Source organism: Cydia strobilella, chromosome 22 (assembly GCF_947568885.1).
Source record: "Cydia strobilella chromosome 22, ilCydStro3.1, whole genome shotgun sequence".
In the NCBI taxonomy this organism is placed as follows: Eukaryota; Metazoa; Arthropoda; class Insecta; order Lepidoptera; family Tortricidae; genus Cydia; species Cydia strobilella.
Genome location: NC_086062.1, coordinates 2,242,670 through 2,269,246, shown reverse-complemented (window position 1 = coordinate 2,269,246; position 26,577 = coordinate 2,242,670). Strand labels below are relative to the sequence as shown.

Sequence of the window (26,577 nt, the reverse complement as noted above, 5' to 3'; positions counted from 1 at the left end):
AAAATCTAATAAATTACGTCAGTTTTTTCACTTAAAATAAGAATAAGTAAACGTATTTTTTTTATGGGGGAATTACGGTGGATAAATGAGAAGAAAAAACATTGTAATTCCTTATTTTTATTACTAAGCCGTTACACATAACTTAAAAAATTAGACAATTTTTTTAAATGCCTTAAAGTATACAATATACAGTACATTATATGACACATAATCTCAAATCGATAGTGACTATTACAGTGACATTTGGTATTTACATTCCCAATTCGTGTTTTTAATTATTATATATATATTTTAACTTAGATTGAGTTCAGCAAGACTCAACTATCCATTTGCTAAAAACTAAAGTAGGTAACAAATATAATAAATAACACAACTATGAGAAAGAAATTGTGTAGAAAAAACTACACATGGACAAATTTTGAGGAAAGCAAATAAAAGTTTATTTACTAATTTTGAAATGACTTTAGGTGCTCATCTTCTAGGCACTAGTTTTTACGAAAGCGATTGCCATCTGACCTTCCAAACCAGAGGGTAAACTTATTGGGATATTAGTTCGGTTTCACCGAAAAGCGACTAGCAAATATCAAATTATATTTCGTACATAAGTTCCTAAAAACTCATTGGTACGAGTCGGGGTTCGAACCAGCGACCTCTGGATTGAAAGTCGCACGCTCTTACCGCTAGGCCACCAGCGCTTGCGCTTGCTTGAGGTGATGTTATCCAGCAATTAAACCTTTTTTTGCGTTCCTCTAAATTTGTCCATGAGTATATAAAGTTGATTTTGTAAAAATATGAATACTCTATGCCGGCAGCCATGTTGAATACAGATTTTGAGATAGCGTCCAAAAGGCCAACATATATTTTTATTAGGGTATAGGCTAGGCAGCTGTCTCACCGCTAACGATATTTTTTACGAATAGTGTTTTTTGTTATTAAAGGTTTTTCAAGCAGAATCTACATTTAACACGGTTCTTGAGCGAAAACATAGATCGTTATTTTCTTTTCATTTCTCATGCTCTGAAAGAGGGTCATTGTTGTTCTAAAAGGTGCGCAGAAAATTATACGTGTCTGCACTAGAGCATTTTACGTTCGAAGTACGACTTTTTTAATTTTTTTACGATACGCAATTGAAATTTGAGTTTAAATGGATTTGTAATAAATTTTTCATTTTGATATTTGACTCTCCATTCCATAAATAACGATACTTTTGTCTGAATTGTTAATTGAAAGTACCCTCAAGAAATACTATAAAAATGTATACTTAGTCATGTTTTAAAAAAAATACATGCATTTTACTTTCCTCGTATTCGAAATGAAAAGTAGAGTGTTTAACTCGGGTGAAAGGCATCATTTCTGCCTCGGACTATTGGCGCTCTCACTGCATTCGAGCGCCAAAATACCTCGGCAGAAATGAGTGCCTTTCGTCCCTTGGTTAACAATCTACTATTCTCGTAGGCAAGTGCCATAATAAACCATTATTATGAGGACATTTTTAAATACCAGTAAAAATTTGCGTAAAATCTAGCAACACTGAGCAAATGATGTTAGGCGCAAAAAACGCTTGAATCTGTCCGCACGCTAAATTCGTTTTAACGACCAAGGCTTAAAGTCGAAAATCCAACAACGCCTAATAAAAAACGCCACCGCCTCGTCTAAATGAATACACATGTATCCATTTGTGTCATTTAAACGCGCGTTGAAAAAGCGCTTGTGCGAATGAAGCCAATGTTGCTAGGTTTTTTTTTAAGATTCAGTTTTTTAATGTGCCCGATTACAATAGATAATAATGATACCTAGATTATTATTATTGCACATAAAAATGTACAAGATTAAGCACTATAGGTTACATAGTTAAGTGAACCAGAAGTTAGGATCACTCATGGCCGGCTGACTACAATATAATAGTATAATACTAAACTAAATACTTTTGCACCAGCAATTTTTATAAAAATATTGACTATCATTATTTTGGAAGATTATCAAAGTATACATGAATGGTTGAGACACAGGCGTAGATAGCGAGACAAACATAAGTACAGTCAAGGGCATAAATATATATACATTCCCAAAGTTTCCTCCCTTCCCTTCCCTTAGACAATAAAGTCATGTTCACATATTATTGAGCCATTTGTCTGGATCGATATCTTTGCCTTCGACTGTACATACAATAACACTGTATGTAGAAAAGGCCCAAGATTTTAATGTTGTATTGTCATTCCATGACAGCATGACACCGTCATCTTGCGTGACAATGTATTTAAAAAAAAACATTGGCTATGTGCGCGAAGAGCGTGGCGGGGGAACTAAAAGCAACTAACGCGCTCGACTTGGCAACATTTTTAACACAAAGAATCAATTTTTTGTCGTGTTCCGTAGCCGCCAGGTGGGCGCTACAGTCGCGCACAGAGTCAATAGTTCTTTTACAATATTTTACGATTGTGTAGGTAAAATTAAAATGTATCTTATTTCCATAGTGATATAGTTTATTATTGCATGCTAAAAACGCCTGTGATTCAACCTGTTCAAGCTATATTATCTTATAAAATATATGGGGCATTCTCTATGAAAAGGGACCTTATTGCCGATGGCGCTTACGCCGCACAGCGTCGCGAGGCATTGTATTTATATCGGAGCATCGTTAATAAAGGCGTAAGCGCCATCGACAATAATGTCCCTTTTTATAGAAAATACCACATATGTCCATGTATTTCGCAAGTGGGTCAAAAATATTTTCGTCGTTTCTGACCACTGTCACGCTTCTATTTTTGTCTTTTATCAAATAATTAAAAAAAGTTGAGTGTTATTGCATGTCTTTCTAGCTGTACCTATAGATTATAATTCTCTTGAGAAAAGTTTAATACTAAATTTCACCCCATAATTCAGCTTCACTTGCGTCACATTTTTTGGGGACAAAAACGACAACGAAAATAATTTTGACCCAAGTATTCATTTGCATTTGCAAATTTTTCATGCTAAATTCAGGTTTGGTGAAAAAAAAAGGTTGTTGTCATAAAAACTAACAAAAACCTCATATGGATGAAAATATCGAGGGGAAGACCTGCCAAGGTAGATCGACGATCTGGGTGCCTAGCCAAGGAGCCCATCGTTTGCGCTACCACTACGAAACCCTATCTGTCTCTATCGCACTAATATGTAAGAGTGATAGAGACAGAAAGCGTTTCGTTGTCGTAACATAAAAAATTGGCATCTTAGCTAGGCCCCCAGATCAAGATCTCTGAAAACCATTAGATGCAAGACTGGCCGTTGCGAGGATCCCACGTAGGCCTTTGTGCGTATAAAACAAGGTATTTGTAAATTATGCTTTTATGAAAACCACCCATTTTTCTTCTATTCTAATTTTATTTTTGTAACACCAATTCCGTATTTCACAACTCTTTAAAAGTGTTTAGTAAAATATTAATTAAAGAACATGTTATACTAATTACATAATGACATATGTATATAAAATGTTTGGTATAAAAATCGAAAAACACCCAAGATTCGATGTATGTTGTTAAAATATTCAATTCCTCATGGAACTTTAAATAATTTTACTTAAAATATACTGAACTGAGCCGAAATATTACAAAACTGTATATTAATTTTCACCACACCAGCTGGTAAAGGCTTGAGTTGTTTTCTCATGTTTGCTGGTAGAATTGACTTTTAAAATGATGATTTTGAAAGATAAATGGGGCATTTTCTATGAAAAGGGACCTTATTGTCGATGGCGCTTACGCCACACAGCGTCGCTCGGCACTGTATTTATATCAGAGCATCGTTAATAATGGCGTAAGCGCCACCAACAATAAGGTCCCTTTTTATAGAAAATACCACAAATATTTAATAACATTCATTTTGAATCAATTTGCTTTGATTTTGTTTTGATATTTTACAGTCACTTTTTTCCTTTGGAATCTTTGAACATTGCGTTACGTAATATTTAAAGGCCCGTAATATTTATATGTACGAAAATGTCCGCGCTTAGCGTACTTTACTTTACACTAATGTCACAGAATAAGTAATAGTATTATCATATAGAACGGCCACGCCCCGCCCCGTCCCGACTCTAATGCCCTCGCCCCGCGACAGCAGATTGACGGCCGTTTGCCGACCGCTCAGTACTGTTTTTAAGCAACTTACTCACACTATGACGCATGACGCGTGTCGGACACACAGACGTGCCGTTCACACATAGAAACGCAAGTGATTTTAGATGTATAGCGTGTCCGCCCTGTGCCAATGTACCTACTATTTTAAGTCATCAAAATTACAAATTGTGTAAATTATATCGACTATCCCCAGTATATTTAAAATATTAGAATAGTACGGGAAGCGCAAAATGCAATATTAACGTGTACAAAAGTGCACCATACGGCCTTATTAATAAGATTCACAATGCATGTTAGATGAAATGCCTTATTTAAAATGTAACATGCAAAAACATCAGATTATTTTATTGGAATTTTAGTTTCAAATAGTTTAAAAACAGCGCCATAACTCAAAATAGCGAAAATGAGCTTACCACGAGGAATATCATACATTGACCCGCCTGTTGTTATCCCTATTGCACTCGTGTAATTATATTGCTGTCCCACTCGCGTTGTGTGAGTGTGCGACAGACAGAAATTTCTCGTGCTAAGCGTCCTTTCTTTAGTAATAGTTTTAAACGACAAAACGTACAAAATATATAATTGTGACGTTCTCGAGCAAAAGGTACCACATTGTCGCTTAGCACAAGGACGCTCTGACAGGCTATTCGTATAAAGATACGAACAAAATTCATCCTTATGGTAAGCGACAATGTGGTACCTTTTTGCTTGACAACGTCACAATTTATAAATGAGTTTAAATAATTACAATGTTAATAAATATTGTTGTTCAAATTCGTTAATCCTTTTGCAATTTATGCGTTACATTTAGTTAAAACGACTGTACATACATATACCTATATTGTCATGTAAAAATATGTGTTTTGTGTATAGTTCTACATAACATGATGTTTATTATTGACAAAGAATATACGAAAACACGTTCGCGGACGGTTAGTGACGTCATGTGTCATATGCCAAAGGAAACAAAAAGCTACGCGAATGCTATAGCATTCGTGTCCGCGAATGTGTTATTAGTGCAAAATATTATAGCTGCAAATTTGACAGCTAAAATAAATTGCTCTGTACGGCCATACATTTTGCGGTAACTAAATTGTATAATTTGACAAACCAATTGATAATTGTTTGTAGTAAACGCCAATCTTAACGAATGGAAATGATCACATGACTTTTCGTTAGATCTCGATACGTTTTTACATTTCGATGCGTATATTTTACACTAAAGCAAGGACGCTAAGCGCGAATAATTTCGTACATCGACCCGCCTGTTTCTCTCTCTATCGCATGCGCAAAATAATATTGCGTTCCCGGTCGCACAGTGGCATTGATCGCCGGCATCATGGGCGGGAGCAATATAACGCGCGTGCGATAGTTATAGCCCGACAAGAAATTGTAGAAAATTATTGAGGGCGCCACTTCCTACGTAACTGTCACATTTTTGACGTAAAATGACATGGCAACAATTTAGTATGGAATTTTTTTAAGTTCCATTTTATTCAATTTCTACTATTTTATGTCGCACTATAGTATAGTATGAATTTTATCATATGATTTTTACGCCTCACGCCCTAATCTGTTAAACAAAAGCCTTTGTTTCTTTTGTTCAGCGGTTACCAATGCTACCGCTACTGACTGAACGGGAACAAACTCGTTTAAAAAGAAATTTCATCGTCCTATTAATATGGTTCAAATTTATTTGGCAGCTCTGTATTCTAACACAGACAACCGATCGTCCTTCATTACCCAAACTCGTTATTTTAGAATGAGCTGTTACATTTTGAACAATACTATCACGATAGTTGCTTTTTAACGACATTATTGCTTTGACACGCGACTAAGGCGCCTCTCCATAAAAGAAACAAAGGCTTTCGTTTAACGGATTAGGGTCTGAGGCCTAAAAATCATTTGAGAACATTCATACTATAACAACAGGGTCAATGTTCGAAATTATTCGTGGTTAGCGTCCTTCCTTTACTTTTCCTACGAGTCTCAGTATTCATTTGTCTATAATTTTTATCGTAATTTATCTAATTATTACATGCACAGGCCCGGTCGGTGGGCAAATATCTAAAATAATGATTACGTGAGCATTCATCTAATTCCGTTCAGTCAGAAACGAAACAACCATTTGAAATCAGTCCGGTATTATTTTTGTGGTATTGAATTTCCTATTTTATGGTATTTTAGCCTTTTAGGAAAAAGTCAGTTTTTACTCTTTCGCAATGACACAACACTAATGGCGTTATTCATAAACGCGTTACTGGCCTGAATTAGCTATGAATCGTTTGTCTTTATCTGTCATTTTTAACTATGTATTTGTAAGAATGGGATAAAACATAATTTAACTAAATCAGGCCCGTAAAGTTTTATGAATAAGGTAGAGTTAGACTTGTCTAAGTCTGCAACGTTTTTGATAGCTCACGCAGTGCAAGTGTTATTTTAAACGTCAAACTTCTATGAAATTATGACGTATAAATAACACTTGCACTGCGTATGCTATCAAAATCGTTGCAGACTTGTCTTGGTCTAACTCTAAAAGTTTAACAATGTGCTGTTTATCCACTGTCAATAATCAGAAATACAGTGAATTTTCCAAAAACATGAAACACTGTAAACATATTTTCAACGTACTAACCGAACATTATTGCCAACATACCGTCTAAATCGGAGGTCTTCAAGCCTCTCCATGCGGCTTACAAGCCACCACCAGGCCTAAAGAACTCTTCGCGTGACCTCGGATTTAAAATTACGCGCCGCGCACCGCATACGGTGCAACGCCAGTGGGCTGCCACACGCGCACGCGCAAGTATGTTGAACATATATAACTGGAATAGCTTAGCTGGTGGGCTCGTCGAGAAATTCCACGTAGGTGAAGGGGAAGTGTCCCGTCCGGCCGTTGAGCTCGCCCTCCCACTGTCCGTTTATGTTCATTCGGGTTACCTGACGAATGAAACATATTTATTTAATTGATATTTCTGAAATTTTGTAACATCATCCCTAGAACAAGCAGGGTTCGAAAGGACAATTATTAATGATAGTTAATAATTAAATTTTATTGAAATATTATTGTAAACATTTATTGACATTTATGCATTTTCTAAAATGACATATAGTTAATTAATATTAACTATATTGTTTCACATTATTTAAATCTATTTATAAATTAACCTGGACATTTAATATTTAGCATCATTATTTTATTATTTTACTAATTTTCTAAACGAACTTGACATTTAACGTTGCATAAACGTCGATAAAATATAAAGTTATAAATATAGATTTTATTGCTATTTGTATGAGATGCATGTAATTTTACCTAGACTTAAGAAAATTGAGTGCCCTGACAGGGTGTCATGTACCTACCATCCTCAAACTGTAACACCTAATGTATTATGAACATGACTGCAATACAATAAAGAATAAAGAATAGTTATCTTGATAATTATCGCGATAATTATCGTGATTTTTATGCCTGATAATTATCGATTTGATAATAACCTAAAATTTACGAAGATTCTAAGACGAGATTTTAAACTTTACTAAAGAATTCAAAGAAAATAAATATAGCACCATCCACACCTGGGATAATTATCCGATATTTATCGGATAATTATCGCGATAATTATCAAAGACTATAATTATCTGGATAATTTCGAACCCTGACTTGCTTGTTCAGAACAAGCAAGTGCAAGTTGCGAAGAAATTCCAAAATTCTCGATAATTTCTAGAAAATTTTGCAAGTAATAAACAATTTAAAATTTAAAATTTCGTTTCCCATACTAAAATGTGAGCAAAGCGCATCAAAATACGATTCTAAACTTGTAATTAACTACAAGGTCGTTTTTGGGCTGATAAATCTAGGACGGGTCTGTAAACCAAATATACATACATTTTGAAATATTTTCATAAACTGAACCGACAAGAATTATATACAGGTTGGCTAAAAAATAAGGATATTCCCATTGCTAGGGAGGTTTAGGGATTTTACTGAGCAACTTTACTATGGGACCAACCACGAAATCGCGAAAAATTTTTTACCCTCCCATAGAAAATGGACCAGCCAAAATGTATGAAACACCCAAATTTTTTAGGTTTAATTTTTTCAGCTAAGTTTAGTTAAGTTTACTGTAGCATTAAGTACCATACCTATATAGTTCTCAGTGAGAGCGTTTTAAGAGGTAGGTGCACATGTTTGGGACTGTATCTTATCATTTACTATTATTGTAAGTCGGGGGCGTAGCTAGAGGATATGGCGCCCGGGGCAGTCATCAAATTTGCGCCCCCGGACGACTGACAAAAGTTACCCCGCTGCTGCCTTTTGCCCACTTTGGCACCCCCCCTTGGATGGCGCCCAAGGCACTTGCCCCCTCTGCCCCCCCCCCCCTAGTTACGCCACTGTTGTAAGTACTTACTTCTGTTGTTTCTCCAATAAAGAAAGAGAAAAATAAAATAAACCGACACCGTGGTACCTTTTGATTGAAAACGTCACAAATGGTGACTTACCCTGACGATGTCTCCCTCCTCTAGCCGCAGCGCGGTGCGGTCGTACGCGTTGGGCACGCGCGTCTGCCGCACGCGCGCCAGGGCCGGCAGGATGCGCTGCACACACAACACACCGCACCCATTAACAACATTATACTTGGCACAATATTTCGATTAGTATACGGTTTCACTCACTATTATTTTTAGTCGCATTTGGCGACATGTTTCGGATTCTTTGGATCAGCGCGCGCGCAACGAGCGACGAGGCGGGCGACGCGGGCAGTGCACGACGTACAACCGACGCGGACACTCGTGCCTGAGGAAGGATTCCCAAAGAATCCAAAACATGTCGCCGAAAGCGACTAAAAATAATAGTGACTGAAGCCGTACTGATCTAAATATTTTGAAATATGTCTCACGCTAGTTTAAGTTCGATTAGAATACTTGGCACAATCATAATGTCTTGCCTCGTGATCGTGAACGTCAGCTGCCGCTGCGTTGAGGAACGGTTAGCCATCAAAATAAAAGCAATATTTGTGCCGTTCTCAATAAAAAGGGTACTTATTGTCGGTTGTCAATAAGGCGCTATTTTCATATAGATTCAATTTGAAATAAACCTTATCGACAACCGACAATGTGCTTTTGGATGAAAACGTCACATTTAGTCGCTTAATTCGTAGTTCATAAATTCTAACTAAACTCCACAAAACGCTCCTTGAGAAACATAGTGTTACTGTGCAAATAACTATTGTGCAACAAGAGAGGAAAGTTGGTTTTTCTTGCGAGTGTTTATTTTGAGTCCCGAGAAAGCGAAAGATTATATAATTGAATCACAAGCGAAGCGAGTGATTCTAAGTTAGAATCTTCATGATTTTCAAGATATATACTTAAATTGTTGATAGAACCATCCTCAATCTTCAAAACTATATATTATATTTTTTTTTTTCGTTACTTCTCCAATCGTGCAATAAATATGAATTGGTTTTTTTTTTCGTCATTTCTTCCCGACAACATTCCCCTCAGATTACAGTGTGTTACCTAAATATGTATTTTTTTTGTCGTTTCTTCCCGACAACATTCCTCAGATTACGGTGGAATAAATGTGAATTGTTTTTTTTTTCTGTCTACCTGCATGTTGGTCCTCTGCGGATTCTTATTGTTGGTGGGCGGACTGGGCGGGTCGCCCAGCTGTGTCATGCCCTCCGTCACGATGGGCGCTCCGGACGCCTCCAAATTCTATAAAACACATTCAATATTTATTTTAATCATATGGCATAAACATTTCAAATTTCTGATTCAAACTCTGGATAGCTCAAATCGGCCTCAAACTCAAGAGAATAAACTATCAATATGTTGCTAACGAAAATAATTGAAAAGCGTTAGCCAAGTCTAATGACATTGTTTTATAGCAAAGAAATGCCCCATTTGTGACGTAGAAAGTTATCCTGTCCAAAAGGTTTTGGAAAAAACTGCAGCCAACACTGGCAAAGAGAATTAAGAAGACATAGAGTCGCCCACACATACACATCGAGACATACACATACACATAGAGACACACTCCCCACACATATACATAAAGAGAGAGAGAGAGAGAGAGAGAGTGACATAGAGTGTTCGTTTTGTTACCAAAACGACTATTATTTTCGTAGTCTACATCTAGCGTCAAGTAGCGGGACTATCAGTACTGCTACTCGACACTAGATGTCGCGGCAAACGGAAAGTCTAATGCTGAACGATTTTCAGCTAATATTATAACCGGATTAACCGGAACTCTATAACTCCTCATAGCTCATAATATTAGTTATAAATTGTTTAGCAATACACTTTTTGTCAGTTGCGACACATGTGACATCTAGTGTCGAGTAGCAGTACTGATAGTTCCGCTACTTGACACTAGATGTCGACTACGAAAACAATAGTACATGAATCTAGTATAACTGGATCGGTCATGAGGAGTGGGGGAAAATGACCGAACGGGATAGTCTTATGTATCTTTCAGTAGGAGTAGCAGAGAAAGCGCTGTTATTGTTTGTCCTTGTCATAGTTTCACTTTTCCACCGCTGCCACAACCGAGGTTGTGGCAAACAAATAAGTACGTGACATGTCATGTTTGTTCGTTGCTTGTTTAATTATCGTTGTTTTGTATGAAATTGTGCTTTCTCTTATGAAATATAGTGATGGTTAGCGTTTTGAATGCTTGAACTTTGATAAAATACTGGTGAATTGTTCTGTAATCGGCTGTAATAGCCGCTCTGAGCAAAAATATGAGATCATAACCTTTCACACGTAAGTACGGTATTTTACACCTTTCTCTTAACGCAATATGTGAGAATAACATCGTAAAATTACGTTACACTCAAAGCAATGTAGAATCAAACGATTTCAATAAAAATATCGCAATTATTTACGCAAATTAACAATACATTATTTGTAAAATGATCCGCCCAAATTACGTAGGTAGGTAAGAGTCTGAGGTCAGCCATTTTTAAACTTCTTCTTAATTTAGCTGCATAACAATCATGTTAGGGATACCAGATGAAAATATCATAATTTTATGGGTAATTTTGACCTCGAAGTTTTTTCGTACTTCTAATTCCAAAAAATAAATAAACAAATGTTGTGAAGATTAAATGTGGTGTACATTAATTGGTGTGATTGCCATTTGTGATTTCTTTAAATTAAAACCCATAATACATTTTATTTTACGTTTTATTTACTAAACATGTTTAGTTTTGTACCACCTGCGCGAATTATAGGAGGTATTTCATTGTTTATACGCCTAAAAAGAACGGCCCATTGACATTTTATTTAACAATTTTTTAATACCGTGAAACAAGCTAACTTTGCCTCCAGGGTAATCGCCCCAACGTGATATCAAATATTGGGGTAATTTTTACCAATATGGTATCCCCACGTTTATGACGTCATCTATGTCTATCCCTTACGGGCGCACGCGTATAGCTGGTCTATGTAATGCTAGGTCTATGCAATAGTATTTTTGGTAACAAAACCGATGTATGGAATGAGCACTATGTCTTCTTAAGAGGGTATTTGACTACTAGTCAAATCAGTTTCTTTTTTCGAACTGTCAAATCAAAACGATTTTGCTACTATGGAATTTATATGAAACACTAGCATGTGACGTTACAATCAATAATTACCTTCTCTTTATAGTTTTATACAGTTTTAAAAATAGAAATTGTGTCTTAAAAGGACTGCTGTCTATGTTTCTCTATTAATCTTCTGGTGCTTTATTTCATGCATGGTGTAATAGTTATTTGTGCAACAAGAGAGGAAAGTTGGTTTTTCTTGCGAGTGTTTATTTTGAGTCCCGAGAAGGCGAAAGATTCTATAATTGAATCTTGAGCGTAGCGAGGGACTCAAAAACACGACATGTAAAATAACTTTGCTCTTGTGTTGCACATATAATTTTTCACGTTAGTAGTGAGAACATATTAAAGGTTAAAATGTATTTCGAATTACACAGAATAATAGAGTAACAAAAAAAAAACAATTTGTAATAGAAGTATGAAGTGGCAGTTCATGGCCTTCACTAAATTAAAAAGCTATTTTGTTTCACTCCCTGGAGTTAAACAAAAAAGTCTCACTTTGTCACTCCCTGGAGTGAGGAAAGTCGCACTTTCCCCACTCCAGGGAGTGACGAAAGTAGGCTTGTTCGAGCAGCTGAGGTGAAAAATAATTTATTTTAGACACAGTCAAATACCCCATTCTCTTTGATACTAGTAAGAAACTAGGCAGCTCTCAGATTGATCAATATTATAATAGATATAACATACCCTTTGCACATACGGCACGGGTATGGAGCCGGTCCTGCCCTGGCTGTTGCGCGCCGTCCACCACTGCTCTTCGTCACGGTTGATCACCATGAGACGCTCGCCGCGCCTGAACGGTAGATCATCTGGGTCCTGGAAAAACAACTTTATAAATTAAGACTTCTTGATTGTTTTAAAGATTACAGGTTCCGTACCCAAAGGGTAAAAACGGGACCCTATTACCACAGGGCGGACACGCTATACATAAAAAATCAGTTGCGTTTCTATGTGTGAACGGCACGTCTGTTCACGCGTCATGCGTCATAGTGTGAGTAAGTAAGTTGCTTAAAAATAGTACTGAGAGTACGCCAGAAGTTCGCCAGGTTTCTGTTGCGGGGCGAGGTAATTCGAGTCGGGGCGGGGCGGTGCGTGGCCGTTCTGTATGATAATACTATTACTTAAGGCCAGTTGCACCAACCATACTTAACAGACTGATCAACATCACTCAACCGAGTACTATGAAAATTCCTATACAATAAAATTTAGCGAACGCTTTAACAGTGACAGACGGTTTGGTGCAACCGACCCTTATTCTGTGCTGTTACTAAGACTCCGCTGTCCGTCTGTCTCTGACCAGGCTGTATCTCATGAACCGTGATAGCTAGACAGTTGAAATTTTCACAGATGATGAATTTCTGTTGCCGCTATAACAACAAATACTAAAAAGTACGGAACCCTCGGTGCGCGAATCCGACTCGCACTTGTCCGGTTTTTTTATATATATATTTTTTGTACTAATGGGTATTTACCGAACTCCCAACATAACAAACATATGTAACATAACTGTATTTCATTTCATATTTATGTCACAATATATGCGTAGTTAATGGCTAAAAAAATTCGCTATTACGTAACAAATATACGCCATAAAATGCAAATAAAATTTACATCCCGTGAACACATATATTATTTAATTATATTGGAATTCCCGACACGTATAGCAAAAATATTATCACTATCATATATAATATTAATTAATAATAACTATGGAAACATACTGGTTACAATCCTGAGGATAATATAGCTCATATAGGGAAAGTGCAAATAGATAATCTATGGTACATATAAATTGTGTTGAAGGGTACACTATCACTACGAGTAATAAATAAATACTATAAATGCAAGAGCAACTCTGTGTGTTAACTTCTTACGACAAAACTACTGAACCGATCTTGATGAAATTTGACATGTAGAAAGCTTAGGACATGGCGTGGACAATTTGGACAAAACAGACTTAATTTTTGGATTGCTTAATTTCGCATATTTATCTACAAACTTGACGGCCTGACGCGTCTCAGTTATTTACCGGCTTACCTATTTTCACAGTGATCGTTTAAACCAATAGATTTTTTTTAAAGCAGGCGCCACTCGATAAACATCAAATTAAATAGGAGTAGGGATAAGTTGACCTTTGTTTGTTATATGTATCGCTACTTTATTTCTACCTACTTATTTTGTGCAATTAAAAGTTTAAAATAATAAGTTTAAGCTTAAGTGGGACTGGACGGGACATGTCTGTCGCATGCACCCGGAAAGGTGGGCCAAAATGGTTACGGAGTGGGACCCACGAAGCACCATAGACGGTGCTCCGTGGGTGCTGCGGACGACTTGGACGCATTCTACCCCAAATGGTGGGAAAATGCCGATGACAGGGTCGAGTGGACAAAACGAGGGGAGGCCTTTGCCCAGCAGTGGGACACCAAAATAAAACAAAAAACAAAAAAAAGTTAAAAAAAAGGATTTTTTTAACTCCCAAAAAATACTAAACTATAAGAAATCATGCTTAATTATCTCATTAAATACCCACGTCCGTTTATTCTACCCAGTTCTGAACATTACTCCAGTAGTAAATGTACCAGTCTTCGTATCGGACAGATAAAGTTTTCCAGGTCATTAGATCGGAACAGATGGTCGAGGAAGTCCGCACGTGTTTGTTTATTTTGGGCCCACGGGAGGAAAATGATTACTGTTAGCAACATTCCGGGTGTATAATAATAGTTAATAGGCCATAAAGTTTTCGGTATATTTAAGATGCCATCTGATATATCGGAGTACAATCGCCATTTGAATAGCTAACTTCAAACTTGGATGAAACCACTCTACCCTTAGGTATCACTACACCTTATAAATCAAAGTCCCCCGCCGCGTCTGTCAGTATGTATGTATGTTCGCGATAAACTCCAAAACGACTGAACGGATTTTCATGCCGTTTTCACCTTTCAATAGAGTAATTCTAGAGGAAAGTTTAAGTGTATAATTTCATAAGGGTTTTTTCCAGGGTCGATAGTATTACATAAGTTACTCTATGATTTTAAATCATAGAGTAACTTATATAATATTTACGAGTATAAGGGTAGTGGATTTATCCACGATTGAAGTTATTTTATTTTATTTATTAGGAAAACTTACAGCTAAAGTAACACGTTAGGTAATACCATAGAAGCAGTGAGCCAATTACAAGTTTCCACAGATAGAAACTGCGTAAAGTGCATGGCGTGCGAAATTACAACTAATAATACTTAGACTTATATTGACCGGGATATAGACCGTGATTACCTTTTGTATTATTTGTGAGCTCCCGATATTTCGACGCAGTTACATGCATCATGTTCACGGGTAATCACGGTCTATATCCCGGTCAATATAAGTCTAGTGAAACTAACCGTGAATCATTCAAAACTCTAATAATACTTCCTTACTTATAAATATACTTTACTTGGGTTTACTACTGGAGTGCGACACACGCTCGTGCGAAGTATTATTAGTGCGAAGTATGATTAGGCGATGTACGATTGTGCGACATGTCATTTGTGGGAAATATTGTTCGTGCGAAAAATTATAAGGCGATGCACGACTATACGATGTGCCGTTTGACCGAACCATCGTTTGTGCGAAATATTCGCGTTTTAACCGTGGTCCCATTTTCCAAAAACATTTTTTATTTCACAACTTAACTAGACGGAGCCCCGCTTCGCGGGGTTCCTATTTCAGGGCGGTTTGCCCTTCGGACATCTGAAGCTACCTAACGAGCCTAACCTACCTACCTGCCTACGCTTTTTGCTTTCAGAAGTATTGTCGAGCCGTACATATATGTCGCAAAATTTAACTTAGTTCAAAGATACTGCCGGACTATACTGTCGTCGAATAGTGATATATCGCACTCTATCACTTCGCAGAATTGCAGTGTCGTTAAAAGAAATATGTTGCACAATAGTGCATCGCACACTCGTGGTCTCACTTACATGCAATACCCACTTTACTTATCTTATTAGAAAGGGAGAATTGGATTGGATTGGAATAAAAGACTCATCTGATACATCGGAGTGGCCAAAGTGTTGAGAAATATCTGAGCAACGCCTCTATTACCAAGACGTTAAAGTGCGTGTTTAGATATTTTTGAGCACTTCGGCCGCTCCGGCCACAGAAGGTACAATATTTTTATATTTCGTTGTAATTAGTTTCAGTTCACCCGCCTGACGCTCTCGGCCGGACGAAGTGACTTGTGACGCTCTGGTTCCCTAGGATAGCGGTGCCATGCCGTCATATAGCGGCCGTCTCCATACAAAACACTTCTCCATCCATATTTAGCCGTATTATTTTGTACTAGCTTTTGCCCGCGACTTCGTCTGCGTGGACAGCAGCTAAAGTAAGTATAGCGCCTGGAAAAATTATCATAGCAATCATTCAATTTGAGCATATTATGCACACAAATTAGCAGGCACTTCATTAATTATCTCAATTTCACCCCGCTTTTTACTTTCTTAAGGGATGATTTTCGGGATAAAAACTATCCTATGTCCTTCTCAGGGACTCAACCTATCTATATGCCAAATTTCATCCAAATCGATGCAGCGGTTTAAGCGTGAAGAGGGAACACACAGACAGAAAGACAGACAGACAGACTTTCGCATTTATAAGATTAGTATGGATAGAGCTATCCTAGGAAAACAGACCTTTAGCTTTTAACACTATCGTTGCAGAAATGCACACTCACGTTGCCCACGAAGTCGAACCGCGCCACCACGACCTCCAGCACCTGGTGCTGTTGCGGCGGCGCCTTGACGCTGGCCTGCGGCAGCGGCCGCACCAGCGGCGTGGTGTCCAGGTAGTGGAGTCGGTAGAACGACAGCAATGCTGGCATGTCGGCGAACAGTTGGTCTCCGATGCGGAAACGCGTCGACCCGTCGGCGGAGACGACGCGATTTATTATGTAGTGGGAGACGCGGTCGTCTTCTCTGTGGAGTAAGAAATGACCTTTAAAAAATGTTGACGACCGATCTGGCCTAGTGGGAGTGACCCTGCCTATGATGTCGATAGTCCTGGGTTCGAATCCCGGTAAGGGCATTTATTTGTGTGATGAGCACGGGTATTTGTTCCTGAGTCATGAATGTTTTCTATGTATTTAAGTATTCGTATATTACATATCGCCAGGTGACAACCAAAACTCACTAATTACTAAAAAACCGGCCAAGTGCGAGTCGGGCTCGCGCACCGAGGGTTCCGTACTTTTTAGTATTTGTTTTTATAGCGGCAACTGAAATACATCATCTGTGAAAATTACAACTGTCTAGCTATCACGGCTGATGAGATACAGCCTGGTGACAAACAGACAGACAGACGGACAGCGGAGTCTTAGTAACTGGGTCCCGTTTTTACCCTTTGGGAACCCTAAAAAGAATTAAACAAAAATCAACCTTATTTAGATACGGTTCACTATGGCTATGAACTTGTGGTAGTAATTAGTGAGTTTTGATTGTCATCAGACGATATATCGTTGTCTGAGTACCCACATCACAAGTTTTCTTGAGCTTACCGTGGGACTTAGTCAATTTGTGTATGATTGTCCCTATAATATTTATTAATTTATAAAAAAAATTACCGACAATAATGCCTACGATATACCTATATGCCTATGATGACTTTTCTTTCAACTGGTACAACTAATGCACATTAAGACAATTCTAACAAACCCAAACACAATTAGGTTGCGTTGTTTTATTACAAAGTTCCTATGACCTGTGTCCATCATCAGATCAGCTCGATGGTACCATAACATTGCATTTGTCACCCTACTTACATTATGTAAAGTTTCAGATCAATACGAATCCATTATAAGGAAATATAAAATAAATGTATGATGAATGTTTATAAATATTGTAGGAATCCGCATTGTATTTCCTCGAATACAACGTACGTCATACTGGATTTTTAAAAGCAGTGATGCAATTAACAGCCATTGGCGTTGGCTGACTATGGCGGTATTGTTTTTTTGTTTCCGTCGCAAAAAAAAACAACCGCTGGGAAATGAAGCGACCGTCTTAAGATGCTATGACGCCTATGATGTATAGAATTTATGTCTTTGCGACTTTAGTGCGACTAGCATGACTAGTTGTCAAGTTACAAATCGCACGGCATATTTTGAAGAACATTTATTAGAAAGAGGCAGGCAACATCGACTACTTGACTCGCTATGTGTATTCTTCTTACTGCCACGTTACATGGCGACCCTGCGTTCTTATACATTATGAATGAATTATCTGACATACAACACAGTCGCAGTACTCTATAGAATCCCTGACCAGGGAAAGCCACTTTCTGACACTAGTGACCCGTCTATCATGGGCTCCTAACACGTACAGATGTAGTGCATATGCATAATTGTTATCCATCGTATTTTCACGGAAACGCAAGAACGTGTTATGCTATTTTAGACAGTCTCAGTACAATAAATACTTAGGTTGACAGAAGTAGCATGACGAATACGAATACGAACGTTTCCGAGAAAATACGATGGCAAACAATTATGCACTACATCCTTACGGTGAGATGTGGTAATGGTAAACAGAGAACCTTCTCTGTGTTCTTAATCTTAATATACATTCTGTAATTACCTGACGCACAGCACGTAGTCGCCGTGTGTCGTCTCTTACCAGGAAGACTCCGCTTTCTGTCTCGCTGAGCAATAGCCCAGTGGCCTCCGGTCGGGACAGCCCGGTAATAGTAGATGTGCTAGATAGAGGACCTTCACTGCCACATTACATGGCGACCCTGCCTTCAAATACGTTGTACACTAACCTGACGCACAGCACGTAGTCGCCGTGTATCGTCCTGGAGTCTCTGACCAGGAAGACCCCGCTTTCTGTCTCGCTGAGCAATAGTCTAGTAGCCTCCGGTCGGGACAGCCCGCCGAAGTACCAGCTGCAACAAGAAACTCAGTGTAAGTTTTACAGTGGGCGTTATTCATAAACGTCTGTAAAATCTAAGAGACAGTTGATAATCGTTTGTCCCTATCCGACATTGTAACAATTTTGTTTGTTAGAAAGGGACAAAATTTAACAGTGTTTTATAAGAGGCTGCTAGGTTTTAAGAATAAGGGGGTTATTGAATGGTATATACCAGTGGCGGCGCGTCAATCATAGTCATTGGGCAACCCGAATTAATAGGGAATATTACGCGAAACTCTACGTAGGGATAAAGAGGCAGATCGCGAAATTTCGGATTCGCGTTTCCCGGTAGGTCCTCTGTAAACAAACCGCCTTGATGCATCAATGTCATATTTTATTATCTCTGAAAACTTGTCAAAAACCTGTTAAAGGTACAGTATAAGTTACTGTATGGTTTACTAAAAAGGCTAGTCCTGTACTCTGGTGGCAGAACATTGCAGTAATATCTAGCCTGATTTTTTCTTCAGACATATAAGATAAGCTCGCTTCTCTAAAATTAGTCAAGCCGGTGGTAATTAAGAGGCGCCCTGTCACTGATGTTCAGGTACTTTACTGGGCAGTTTCGGTGCCTTTTTCGTAAAAAATTCGTTGAAACCGATTGTTTATTTCCAAGGCTGAAATGATTAGCGGCTTATACGTTCTCGACCTTCGTAATTAGACACAATTAAGAATGGTTAAGTGTAATAGCGTATCAACAAACTGTTGTACAAAAAGTGTTTAATGGGGTAAGTTGTCTTGGAAGTGGAATCTGTACAGATTGAATTCGGCAGTCGGGTAGAAATCTAATAACAACCAATTCGCTACAAGCGCTGGAGGCCTAGCGTAAGAGCGTGCGACTTTAAATCCAGTCGCCGTGTCGTACCAATGAGTTTTTCGGAACTTATGTACGAAATATCATTTGATATATACCTACCATTCGCTTTTCGGTGAAGGAAAACATCGTGAGGAAACCGGCGGACTAATCCTAACAAGGCCTAGTTCCCCCTCTGGGTTGGAAACTGTTGGAAGGTCAGATGGCAGTCACTTTCGTAAAAACTAGTGACTACGTCAATTCTTAGGTTACTTGTCAAGCGAACCCCAGGCTCCCATGAGCCGTGGCAAATGCCGGGATAGCGCGAGGAAGATGATGATACTCACAATAACATTTTTTTCAGGATTTCATTGAGTTTTTTTGTACAGAACCTCGATTATCCGAACTATTTGGAACCGAGTCTAGTTCGGACAATGATTATCCGAACTGGATTAGATTAAAATTATTCGATAATAGAAATGTGGCTTTTTTGGGGCGAGATCAAACAAAACCAATACCTTTTTACACAAAAACAGTACATTATATTAAAAATTGACGTACAAATTAACGTTAAAATATAAAACACCTGAATAAAGTTAGGATAATTGAAGGTTCGGATTATCAAGGTTTTTGATCGGCTTTATCTTTTGCATGTATTGTAACACGAGCTTGACATCCGTAACAGCTCAGTCTCCATGACCTTACGCGCTACGCTTAGGTATAGTGTTTAGATTTCAAACAGTCCCCTTACAGCTTATCCTTTGTCTATTGTTAAATGAAACCGCAGGTGCTACTTACTAGTATAAAAAGTGACAGGCATGGTGACAGGCGATAAAAATGCTACCGTGCTAAGCCCGCTGCTCTCGACGACAAGCAACGATAATACACAATTTAATCTTAAGTAAACCTCTACCTCTAACCGCGACTTTCGCCGATCAGCAAATAATTGCTTTCCATAAAAAGGAAAGTCTAAAGTACTTGTAAGATGGCATTGCATGTTGATTGTGGAGCCTAAACAAATAGCGTACGCTACAGAAAATACACGGGATTCGACATGCGAGTTTGTTCACATCACTTTCTCCGTGTTTTAGTGTCATTTTGTTACTTCTGCATGTTTAATTCGTACGTAAATTATATACAGTTTGTGAGGCATTCCTTTGCTTACATTCCCGGTCTTGGATATAAACTAAGTTAATACCTAGTTTATATCCAGGACCGGGAATGTAAGCAAAGGAACCGAATGAAGTTAAAATCTTTCGTTTTAGCAAAGATGGATACAGTCTAAGGAAAAAACGTGCCTCGAAAATCAAGAAAATTTGATTCTCGATCAGATGGCGCCACTAGTTTTGGCGTTGACTGTTTCGTTTGTTATTTATAATTTTAACGCATACCAGCGAAAGAACATGGGTCAAAATCATATAAAAATAATGAATGCAAATAAAAAAATCATTTATCCATATTTAAATACATTTTATCGTATTTTTATAAATATTTATTTTTAGTTTTAAAGTGTGTCGACAGATGGCAGTGAATTTACTGGGGTTACAAAATTTACTATGACAGTACCACTCTAGTATAAATTAGTACTCTATGGTTTTAGTAACCTATGTAACTCCGTATAAGATGAATACAGTCTAAGGAAAAAAACGTGCCTCGGAAATCAAGAAATATTGATTCTCGCACAGATGGCGCTACCACCAAATACCAACCTTTGGCCTATTCTCGGCTAGATGGCGTTGACGGTTTCGTTTGTTATTTAACAATTTTAACATATCAGTGAAAGAAAATGGGCCAAAATCATATAAAAATAATAAATACAAATAAAAACCGGCCAAGTGCGAGTCGGACTCGGGCACGAAGGGTTCCGTACCATTACGGAAAAAAACAGCAAAAAATCACGTTTGTTGTATGGGAGCCCCATTTAAATATTTATATTATTCTCTTTTTAGTATTTGTTGTTATAGCGGCAACAGAAATACATCATCTGTGAAAATTTCAACTGTCTAGCTATCACGGTTCATGAGATACAGCCTGGTGACAGACAGACAGACGGACAGCGGAGTCTTAGTAATAGGGTCCCGTTTTTACCCTTTGGGTACGGAACCCTAAAAAACCGGTCAAGCGCGAGTCGGGCTCGCGCACGAAGGGTTCCGTACCATTACGCAAAAAAACGACAAAAAAATCACGTTTGTATAGCCCCACCTAAATATTTATTTTATTCTGTTTTTAGTATTTGCTGTTATAGCGGCAACAGAAATACATAATCTGTGAATATTTCCACAGTCTAGCTACTAGCTATCACCGTTCATGAGATACAGCCTGGTGACTGCCGGACAGACAGACAGCGGAGTCTTAGTAATGGGGTTCCGTTTTTACCCTTTGGGTACGGAACCCTAAAAACAAAACTCATTAAATCTTGCCTCTCGACGACAGTCTGCTTTAAATCCCGCAGGGACTATGGCGTAAACAAATGTTTACAATGGTTATGTTATTACTTGTTTACGTTTGGTGGCGATTAACCTGTCTTCTCTTTCTGGGGCGGTCGTAAAACCACCAGTCAACGGACTGATTCAGAATTTCAGACACTATGTCAAATAAGCTAGGGTAGACCGAGGCGAAACGGATAACAGGCAGGGTGAATGAGATCAAGATAAAAAACTTTTTGTTTAATTCATTTATTCAGTTACATAGTTAAGTAGGCAAGACAACAAATGCGCTAAACTGGAATAACCAGTTTATTTAGCTCCCGCTCAATTCTTACTTATGACTATGGTAAATTTTTGCATGCCATGTCATCTGTTGTAAGTAAAAAGAAGGAAACTAATGATGATGATGAGATGAAATGTGTATATAGATTTTAAGTTTTAAGTGTAGTGTAGTGTATACAAATTTTAATAACAAAACTTCCGTGAGACACAGACATATTAAACATATTAATAACGGGTCACTCACGTATTTTAAATCGAAAACGCTCGAGTCGTTAAAATACGTGAGTGACCCGTTATTAATATGTTTAATATAGTGTATAAAATTCTGAAATAAAATTTATATTACATTATTATAATCTTCTGCCCGATGAGGGGAACCCATGTGCAACATATCCATGTTATTCTTATGGTAGCAATCGTGCGCTGTAATGCAAATATTTTATTTTATTATATTTTATTCGGGGTTTTATTATATATATGGCGGGTTTTTATTTATTTTCCTCAAGGCCGCTCCAAACTACGCGGCGCGAAGCCGCGAACGCGAGTGAGGAGTCGATTTCGCTGATTAGCGAACTAGACTCCACACTCGCGTTCGCGGCTTCGCGCCGCGATTCGCGCACGTGTGGAGGGCCCTTCATAAATATTTTTTGTACAACAATGATGTCACAAATGACGTTTTGATGAAGTACTTGAATTATTTCCGCAAATAAATATGTCATATCATGTGATTCTAATGTGGTATTTCATACTGAGTTTTTATAGTAGACAAGCAACAAATTTATATTTTGAATCTTCTTACTAGTAGATAAGATTAAAAATCGATTGACTGACCATAAACACGATTACAGACCTATATATTTGGGTTGCCATTACTGCCATATTTTTCAAGTGTTGTATTTTCAGATGGCAGACTGAATGTAATAACAATAGCTTTTTATTAAGGTCATGTCTGTTTAAGGCAAGCTGATGAAAATTAGAATTTAGATTTAGTAAAGCAATAGACATAAGTACAGAGTAAAGTATGCACATTAGATTTAAGTACTCTAAATGCGTACCAATGCATGCTTCTTTAGATTTAGGTACTTTTTAGGGTTCTGTACCCAAAGGGTAAAAACGGGACCCTATTACTAAGACTCCGCAGTCTGTCTGTCTGTCCGTCTGTCACCAGGCTGTATCTCATGAACCATGATAGCTAGACAGTTGAAATTTTCACAGATGATGTATTTCTATTGCCGCTATAACAACAAATACTGAATATAGAATAGAATAAATATGTAAGTGGGGCTCCCATACAACAAACGTGATATTTTTACCGTTTTTTGCGTAATGGTACGGAACCCTTCGTGCGCGAGTTCGATTCGCACTTGGCCGGTTTTTTGTAATTATTTTGTATACCAGTTTCTGGTGGAATATGTGAGACCAGACATACTTTTATACCATCTTTTGTACCACATTTTTAAGTAAAATAAAGATATTTATATTCGAATAATTTCGTTCATTGACCCGCCTTTTCCTTTCTCTATCGCATGCGCATAATTACATTGCTTTCCCGCTCGCAGTCTTATTGATCTCCGGCATATGGGCGGGAGAGCAATATAATTATGCACTTACAATAGAAATAGGAACACGCGGGCCAATGTACGAAATAGTTTGTGTTTAGCGTCCTTATTTTATGAGGCGGCCCAACAAAATTCTTGTATAAAATAGACAAAGTTTAATTTTTGTATAAAATAGACTGTGGAATCGAGTATCGAGACAAACCTTACTGGTTTAACAATACTTTTGTAATTGGGTTTAGGTATTGTGTTAAAATTAGCTAAATAAATAAAATAAAAAAGGATCTTTAGGAATATCTTAATTACTTATAAATATTTAGAGAAATGTCATTAAAAATTAAAACTACAGTCATTTGACTTAATCAAAACATCAAACATATTATATTTAGCATTCTCCTTTAGCTTTTATACACAAATGCAAACGCTTGTAAAGGGGCCCACTGACTATCAGTTCGCCGGACGATATCGGCCTGTCAGTTGTTCGGAACTGTCAAATTTTTGTTCTAACTGATAGTCTGATCTGATGATAGTCAGTGGCCCCCTTTAAAATCAGGGACCGGACAACCCTTTCCGCGATAAAACACTTTCAATGGGCGTCACTTAAACACGGCTAACACATTGAAAGACTTTCCCTTTTGAACTGCAAGCCCATACATTATAGCATTCATACCTTTGACTAACCCTTACCGAAAAGCTAACCAAAAATAAGGCTAGCTCTTAATAAGGGTTACCCTTATCTTTAAGCGCTTTTTATAAAGGTTTCCCTTTGCGTGAAAGAGACAGGATAAGTATATATCTACGGTAGTGTATGAAAAGGAAAGAAAATATGTGCCTAGTCAAAGAACGCCGCCGTCGCCGCCGACGATCGCTCGGATTCGAAGTAATGTGTGCTTTATGAACAAGGTAGACAATTTAAATTAGCACGCTTATATGCTGAAAGGGAAGCCCTTTATAAGGCTAACCCTTATAAGCAATATGCGAGGTGTTTGTGAGCGGATGATAAGGGTTTTGTAAGGGTATTTGGGCTACCGATTACTCAAATGTGGTAGCTTTATACATATAAGGGTTTTTAAAAGCAAAACAAAGGGTTTCGTCTGGCAAAGGGTATGGTGAGTTAAGCCTTATGCAATACCCTTATAAAACCCGGATAAGGTATAGCAGGCCGGTCCCTGGTTAAAATGGCACATTCATTCACGGCATTGACGACCAGTCTGGCCTAGTGGGTCCTGGGTTCGAATCCCGGAAAGGGCATTTATTTGTGTGATGAACACAAATATTTGTTCCTGAGTCATGGGTGTTTTCTATGTATATAAGTATGTATATCGTCGCCTAGCACCCATAGTACAAGCTTTGCTTAGTTTGGGGCTAGGTTGATCTGTGTAAGATGTCTTAGATGTCCCCTGATATTTATTTGTACTTCTCAGGTTTCCTAATGTTGTGGTTTTTTTTATTTTATTTATTATTTTACATGACTTTTATACTGTTGTACATATCGGCCCTATTAAGTCCGCTTCTTATAATTTCAGAACAACCACAGAATCCATAAGCTTAAGTAATATTTAAAATGACTATAATCTATTTATTAAGCCTAACTTCAGCCAATCTATACACCGTTAGTTAAAAGTGATGTTGCAAAAAATTATATAAAGACAAGCTACTTTTATTATTGGTGGTAAAGTTTTTGGGTAATTTGCAATTGGATAGTTTATGAATTAGATATTATATTCTGAACATAAATTGATAATAATAGGAAACTTTCCTTCTATAATTAAATTGAAGTATACTGCTGCCCTACCATTGGTAACTTGTCAAGGGTGATTAGGAATATAAATCGTATTTTTATTGGGGTGCTTGAATATTCAATTTGTACCAAACATACTAAAGTAATGCAGACAGGAAACAGATACTTTTAAAAAACAAAACTAGACTTGGCAGTTTCAGTTTCCAGTCTATTTTAGAGGCCCAATTACGATACAATTCTTACGAACGAGATAATTCTGCCAATTAAGGCAATCCGAATTCGAATACGAGATATAGGCACCTGCTCCCGCGGTAATTAGCCCAGTAACCTGTTGGATCGCTCCGTCCGGCGTCCGCGAGCAGATTCACACGTATTCACGTACCTGGACATGTCATTCTGGTCGAAGGAGGCCCCAATCGCCGGATTCGCCATGCCAAGGTAGACTTTAGTCCAGAAAACTTTACAACCCCATCAAATGACCGGAAGCGGCACAAAACCTCAGTCCGTCACTCGCCAGAGCCCTCGGGCTGTCCGCCACCACATTCAGACACAATTTCTAACTTTTACACGTATTTTTATCACAAACTACCAACTCTTCCACAGCCTCAATCACAGGCAATTATGATTTAGGATTTGTTGTTGCACTTTCTGATCGTGTCATCACTTCATAATGTTCACGTCGGAACACATGTTTCCGCATTCATATCGCACTGACTAAACGTCTTGGTTAACGCGCACGCCTCCGATATATTCTTTTGAACGTATAAACAAATAGATCTATAATTAAAACTGAATTAAAAATATCTTCCACGGAGTCACACACGCGAAGATTCGCTGATGAGCCATAGACAGTGTACGTTTTTATTTTTGTTTGATTGACGCATAATCTTCTACTTTCCTTTGGTTATGGTTGGAGGTCTATGCCACTGAAATGTCAAACTTTATATTATAATTTTTCAAATTATAATTTCAACTAATAATTTTGTGTAGTTTTATGTGCTTAATTTATTAAGCTCAATAGCTTGTCACTGTTTTTGATAGGATACTTAATTATTTTGCATATTTAAACTAATTGTAACTATTTTTAATACGGCAACACTAATCTCATTACACATCACCTTCGAAATTTTA

General features: G+C 37.8%; 1 protein-coding gene across 2 annotated transcripts; it reads right to left on the bottom strand.

Moving 5' to 3' along the window:
- Nucleotides 1-107: 107 nt before the first annotated feature.
- On the bottom strand, nucleotides 108-26,324 carry LOC134751546 (adapter molecule Crk). 2 transcript variants are annotated; one of them, XR_010128675.1, is made up of 8 exons: nucleotides 25,829-26,324; nucleotides 18,503-18,625; nucleotides 16,422-16,662; nucleotides 12,392-12,520; nucleotides 9,723-9,830; nucleotides 8,616-8,711; nucleotides 1,445-7,052; nucleotides 108-999 (listed from the first exon to the last, which is right to left on the bottom strand). XR_010128675.1 is itself a non-coding variant. In XM_063687003.1 (7 exons), the coding sequence occupies exons 1-7, from the start codon at nucleotides 25,876-25,878 to the stop codon at nucleotides 6,948-6,950; spliced, it is 852 nt and encodes a 283-aa protein (XP_063543073.1). In that variant the 5' UTR covers nucleotides 25,879-26,324; the 3' UTR covers nucleotides 108-6,947. The 2 variants fall into 2 exon arrangements, 1 of the variants encoding a protein (XP_063543073.1); XM_063687003.1 differs by having other exon boundaries at nucleotides 108-7,052.
- Nucleotides 26,325-26,577: the final 253 nt, after the last annotated feature.

What these genes read in the sequence shown, in the direction of transcription:
- LOC134751546 (XM_063687003.1), bottom strand. Translation starts at nt 25,878, where the DNA reads ATGGCGAATCCGGCGATTGGGGCCTCCTTCGACCAGAATGACATGTCC. An exon ending in GACCAGAATGACATGTCCAG is followed by an intron (nt 18,626 to 25,828) that starts GTACGTGAATAC and finishes TTCTTGTTGCAG; the next exon opens with CTGGTACTTCGGCGGGCTGT. An exon ending in CGCAGAGGACCAACATGCAG is followed by an intron (nt 8,712 to 9,722) that starts GTAGACAGAAAA and finishes TTGTGTGTGCAG; the next exon opens with CGCATCCTGCCGGCCCTGGC.